At 24.3% G+C, this 6,732-nt stretch overlaps 2 protein-coding genes across 2 annotated transcripts in view; both read right to left on the bottom strand.

Annotated features, from left to right (window-relative positions):
* LOAG_18610 (hypothetical protein) overlaps positions 1–4,287 on the bottom strand; it is a gene marked incomplete at its 5' end in the record, with an annotated part of 14,434 nt that extends 10,147 nt beyond the window's left edge. Inside the window, 3 exons of the mRNA XM_020451273.1 lie at positions 3,063–3,160; positions 3,495–3,675; positions 3,960–4,287. Of these exons, the coding sequence (XP_020304960.1) occupies positions 3,063–3,160; positions 3,495–3,675; positions 3,960–4,287 (607 nt within the window). The remainder of the gene's footprint in view (positions 1–3,062; positions 3,161–3,494; positions 3,676–3,959) is intronic.
* A 134-nt stretch (positions 4,288–4,421) lies between these two features.
* LOAG_11433 (hypothetical protein) lies at positions 4,422–6,543 on the bottom strand (the record flags this gene model as incomplete). Its single annotated transcript, XM_020448347.1, has 5 exons — positions 4,422–4,887; positions 5,286–5,426; positions 5,753–5,953; positions 6,123–6,302; positions 6,459–6,543. Coding segments are annotated over 5 exons (1,073 nt in total), but the record flags the coding sequence as incomplete, so codon positions are not given.
* Positions 6,544–6,732: the final 189 nt, after the last annotated feature.

Below are 6,732 nucleotides of genomic sequence, written 5' to 3' on the forward strand. Positions count from 1 at the left end.
TAATAATAATAACAATAATAATAATAATAACAACAATAATAATAATAATAATAACAATAATAAAGAACAATAATAATAGTAATAAACAATAGTAATAACAATAACAGTAATAGTAGTGATAGTAATAATGACAGTAATAATAATAGTTAATAATAATAATGATAATAACGGCAATAATAATAGTGACAACAGTTAATGATAATAATAAATAATAATGATAACAGTAATAATAATAGCAATAAATATTGATAACTCCAATGATAACAATGATAATGACAGTAATAAGAATAGTCGTAATGATGATGATAATGATAATTACGATGCGTCATGATGGAATATAACGTAGCACTGATGCGAAATGTTTGGTTGTGATTTGAGAAGAGCTAATAATGGTAGTGCTCCAAGATGATATACAGGGAAGATAGAAAAGCCAGACAAACTTACATATTCAAAGCACAGTTTGACTAAGTTAGAGCAAAAGTGTTAAAAGAAACGAATAAATAGCATGAAAATAAATGAATTTGAGAAAATAAAAAATTCGAGAAAGCACATATACTGAAAGAGACAGACTAATGAGACATTTAAAAAAAAATGAATAAATCAATAAGAGAAAGAAATGTGCACTATAATATAATACTTTGGCATTTCCCTAAGACTATTTTAGGATCAATTGTCTAGGCCTAAACATACATTTCATTTAAAACATCCCTAATGTGTGCAAGAAGGCGAAAAAAAAAAAAAAAATTAGCGCTTCAATTTTCTCCTTCCTTTCTCATCTCATTCTTTCTATCTCTCCCTCTTCCTCTCTCCCTCTCCTTCTCTTTCTCTTAAATATATAACTATTCCATTATACTGATCCCTTTTAAATATATTACTATTCCATTATAGTGATTCCTTCTTCCTTCCCTTTCTCTCCCTCTCTCCCTCTCTTAAATAAATTACTAATATGGTGATTTTTTTCCCTTTTTGGTCTTTTCTTTTTTTTTCTCTCTCTCTCTCTGTTAAACTCATCATAGTGATTAATATTGCATTATAGTGATTACTACGCCATTATAGTGATTATTACTCCATTATAGTGTATTTTTTTTCTTCCTCTTTTCATCTCCTTCTTTTTCTCTCTCTCCCTCTCTTCCTCTCTCTTTTTCTCTTTCTTCCTCTCTCTTTTTAATACATTATTACACCATTATAGTGATTTCAATTGTATTGCATTGGTTGATTTGAGAAGTTATCGATTGTATCTGAAGTATAAAATTGAATATTTTAATGATTAGCTGATAACACATATGCCACAAATTTGCATATTATTTCAATAATTTAACAGATAATGATAATTTCCATGCATGTATTTTTTTAATTATCAATAGAAATTGTATTATTATATCTTGTAAGTTTTAAAATTCGAATAAAATGCTAATATTATGCTAACATTTATCTTATTGTAAAATAAAATGCTAATATTATGCTAACATTAAAATTATAAAATGCTAATATTATGCTAACATTTATCTTATTGTAAAATAAAATGCTAATATTATGCTAACATTAAAATTATAAAATGGTAATATTAAAATTATAAAATGCTAATATTATGCTAACATTTATCTTATTGTTACCCTTATAATATCGATTGACAAGCAATAAATCATTGATATAACAATTATTGAGATTAAAAAGGAATGATAATTATCGTAGTAGTAGTAGTAGTAGTAGTAAGATTATCAAGGGAATTATTTATGTAAACATCTCGGATATACTAAATAATGGGTAGTTGATAAACTAAACAAAAATAATGCTATCTAAAATTAAATGTCATAAATATAGCATTTCTTTTTTTTTTTTTTTTGAAAAAAAGGAAAAAATTAATTTATAAACTATAATAAATTGATCCTAAAATTTGGCAAAAATATAACTTATCAGTTCTAAATTTAGCAAGAAAAAAAAAAAAATTATTCCCAAGGTATATGCCAAAGGATGTAAAGTAATTTAATTTATATTACAAATGATTCATTAGTGAATTAGTAACTTTTGGAAATTTTTTGGAAGATAAGAGGTGAAATTAAAGAATTAATGAAAAATATTCATCAATTAATTAAGCAGACTTAGTAAGGTTGGAAGAAAAAAAACAGCAAATTTGATGATCGAAAAAGTGAAACAATTATTTCCCTCTTATGTTATTCGATATGTTTGAATGAGAAAATTTGTTGAATTAGAAATTTCTCAAGGTGATAATCATTAAATCAGAATGATAGTCACTAAATCGAAGTGATAATCACTAAATAACAGGATGGCAATCACTAAATCGAAATGATAATCACTAAATAACAGGATGGCAATCAGTAAATCGAAATGATAATAACTATATATATCAATTTTATATTAGTCGAGTTTATCATTTTGATTACTGTATGTAATAGAAATTTAATCCGTTTGTTAATGATAGGAAAGGTGAATTTAGTGATTATCATTTCAGGAAATCGATTAAAAATTGAAAGAATAAGTAAAAATAAGTACTTCTAGAAAAAGAACAAATACTTTTAATATTAATTATGGGAGAAACTATGAGGAAAAGTTGAGACGGAATGAATTAATATTTGAATATGTGACCTGAAATCATAGGTCTTTCAAATAGAAAGAGAGAGAGAAAGAGAGAAATCCGATCGGTATAATTAAATAGTCTTGATGATTTCAGGAAGTTATATCCATTTAATTAACATCAGATCTATTCAATTTTGGTTATAGAAGAACTTTGTAGATTTAATTATTTTTTAATTTCTTTTTTTTTTTTTTGAAAATTCCAGTCTTTCAGATAGAAAGAGAGAGAGGGAAAGAGGAAAAGGGAGAAATCCGATTGGTATAATTAAATAGTCTTGATGATTTCAGGAAGTTATATCCATTTAATTAACATCAAATATTTTATTCAATTCAATTTAGGTTATAAAAGAACTTTGCAGATTTAATTATTTTTCAATTCTTTTTTCCTTTTTTTTTAAAAAAATTCTAGGTCAGAAAAACAAAAAACACTAATTTAATTTAATATTAATAAAAGATAAACGAATATATACCATCGATAGTTGATGGTGTACCATTAATAGGCGATGATAGTGGTTGGCGCCGATTGTCCAATTCGATTGTATCCATGGTGAATTTTGTCAAATCGTTACTAAAATAATAATTAAATACATAAAATATTTCAAATTTTTAGCCTCAATTTTCTTTTTTAAATAAAATCTGAATTACTACCAAAGAAAATTCATTTTTAAATTGCAAATTGAAATATAAAATGAATAAATTAAATTTGAAACATTACCATTCAACTGCAATAATTTTTTTCAATTGCAAGCTAAAATAATTAGCAAAAAGTGTAGAAAACATTGAATATTCAAAATTCGATTGGAAAATTTGCAAAAATGATTAGGAATGGTGGAATTTTTTTAATATCTTCAAAAATTTGAACAAAAAAAAAAAGTGAAAAAGAAAGAAAGAGATGAACTTACTATTTTGGATAAATTGTAAAAGTTGTTTGATCGGTCGTTATTTCATCAATATTTGTTGTATCAGAGGATTTTTGAAACCATACTCGAGCAATTTCACTAATTTGTTGAGCATACTCACAACAATCATCCCATAATGTTATTGTTGAATGTGATTCATCCATTATTTCATTATTAATATCTACTAATTAGCAAAAAATATGGTATAATTTCCTTCATTTTTTTCGACATTAATTTCATTAAAATTTAATGTAATTCAATTATAAATTGCCAATTTTTCTAAATTTAATAATCAATATGATAATGAATTTATTAGCCAAAAATATTGTACAAAGTTAATAATAACCTTTGTAATTCAATTTTCTCAATTATTTCAATGTCAACATTTCATTCTTATTCGTCACTACCTAAATTTACCTTTCGTATGTTAATAGATATCAACATTTTATCTGTCAAATAAAGACTCACCTGGTTTATATTCTTCAAGGAATGGATATAAAGCTGGATTTCTATCAATATTTGATAATTTCGTCGTATTTTTACGAATTGTATTTTTAACATCAAATGTAAATTCATAAAAATTTGGTAATTTGCTTCGTTTAATTGATGGTATTCGATCCATAAATCCATCATCATTGTTATCATCAAGATCATTATCATCATCATCATCACCATCATCATCATCATCGTCATCATCAAGATTAAGATCAACATGATTTTCATCATCATCTTCATCATCATCATCATTTTCAATACTTTCACCTGGCCCATACTCGATATCATTTTTATCATTCATACTCCGATAATGTATTGTATGTTGTTTGAGATTTGACAAATTTTGAATATCATTATTGTTGATCATTTTTGTCGTGAAAAAATATCTCACTTGTTCCAAATCAATCATTGTTTTTGGCATTTGATCTAATATATTCAAGAATATGATCGGCATGGTATTGGATCAACCAAAATAGAATATTGATTTTTCTCATGATATGATAAAAATTCTTCCTTATCAAAATTGTCAATTTGATTCGATACATTCATCATATTTTCATCATTGGTTACATTCTTCAAAACATTGAAAAATGTTGTTGTTGGTTGTTGTTTACATTTCATTATCATTTCCTTATTCTTATCCATATCATTGAAATTTTGTTGATTAATGATATATGAATTGTTGTTATCATTATGTTGAGAAAATATTGGTACTGTAACTTGAGGATAAATTTCATTATGCAAACAATCATTCCCATGTGTATCCTCTAATTGTACATCATCTACGCATCGAATCCATTCATCATCTGATGTATCACTTCCACTATTATTATTCATCATTGTTTGCTTCATTCCATCTTCTGGTTTAGAAGCATATTTATGACAATCGGGTGAAGAACATCTATAAAACTATTTTTATAACTATTTGAAATTGTATGAAATTAATATTCAATGCAAAGATTGTATTTAATGCTAATTTATGATATTATTATCAGTGATAAGATTGTTATCATTTCAAAAATAATATCTCATAATATCAATAATTCTTTTTCATTTGAATATTTTTCTCTTCATTTTTATCATATTTTCCTGCCAAAAACCATTTAATCATTTAACCATTTTCATTTAATAAAAACCATTTCATTTTAATTTAGTAATGTAAAAATTTTAAAAGTGAACGTAAACAAATCTAAAAATACTATGAGTAAAATTTAAATTTTAATATAAACATATGTAAAAATAACATAATGAAGTATGAAATATTCTTTTTTCAAATTTTATAATAAAATTTAAACAAACCTATTATAATGATTTTGTATAACACAATCCACATATGATGTAATCATTCGATCATGACAGCTTATACTTTGACGCATACCTATTCCACAATGATCCATTGATGGTGATGGTACTCTTGTAATCCAACCCATTTTAGTTTCCCTATAAATTTAGTTAATATTTGAATTGATTTTTTTTTCTCTTTTTTTTGTGAATTCTTCTTTTTCTTTTTTTTTTCTTTAACAATATTAAAAAATATTTATATAAATGGAGAAAATTTCATGAGGTATGAATAATACTTAAATGAATAAAAATTACAATTAATAAATGATTTTTTTTTTTAAAATTATTTCAAAAAAAAATTTTCATTCCAATAATAGCTAAAAATTTATTGAAAATGAAGCAAAATTAAGCGATAATTATTTATTAATAAATTAATGAATTATGACAAAAGAAAAGAAAAAAAAAGATTAAAAATGAAAAGAAACCATAAATCTAAACTTCCAAGTGATTTTGATATATTTGCAAATGTTGATGATCCAATTTCATGATTTTCATTTGGTTGTTTTATAGTTTCAAAATTTTCACGTAATGTTCCTTTTGCAAAATTTATCAATGCTTCTGGTGTCCATTTATTAACCGTTTCCTCAATTTCTGGTAATTCATCCATAAAATTTATTTCTTCATCTCTGTAAAAAAAAAAGAATGAAATTGAATTATGAATTTAAAAAAAAAAATGAATTATGAATTTAAAATTTGAACTAAAAATTTTTAATTTAATATCAATTATATGAAAAAAAATTGCGAAAGAAAAATTGAAGGTAAAAATTTCATTTAAAAAAAAAACGAAAACTTCACTGATGTGGTGATGGACTAGCATCATATATGCAAAGTGAATCATTCTCCGAAATAGCTCTTGGATATGTTTTATTTGACAGGTGATTGGAATAGGTTAAATTGCTAACATGAATTGATACCGGTTCATTGAAATCCAAAATGCTTGTACGCATCTCTTCATCGTATCCGCATAAATTAGCACTAAAATGTATGAAAAGAAAAAAAAAAGAATAAGCAATGAATAGTTTAGCGATGCTTAATATTTTAACTCTAAAATCTTTCTATGATAATAATAATTTTAGAAAAAAAAATTTTTTTTTGAATTTATTAAGAAAAATAATGTTTAATATTTGTTACCAATGTAAAGATTCAGATTTTTCATTGGTTACAATTCCTTCATTGAAACAAGCATCTTCTGAACTTGATAATTCTTCAGTTGTCTAAAAAATAAATTTCATCAAATGAAATAAATTTTGGAAAATTTTTTTACTGAAATAAATGATTTTCTTTGGTGAAGTCTTTCAGTTGTTGTTTTTTTTTTTTAATCTTTGATCTAAATTTTTCTAGTGAAATAAATGATTTTCTTTGGTGAAGTCTTTCAGCTGTTGTTTTTTTTTTAATCTTTGATCTA

Source organism: Loa loa (genome assembly GCF_000183805.2).
Source record: "Loa loa unplaced genomic scaffold supercont3.397, whole genome shotgun sequence".
Classification (NCBI taxonomy): Eukaryota; Metazoa; Nematoda; class Chromadorea; order Rhabditida; family Onchocercidae; genus Loa; species Loa loa.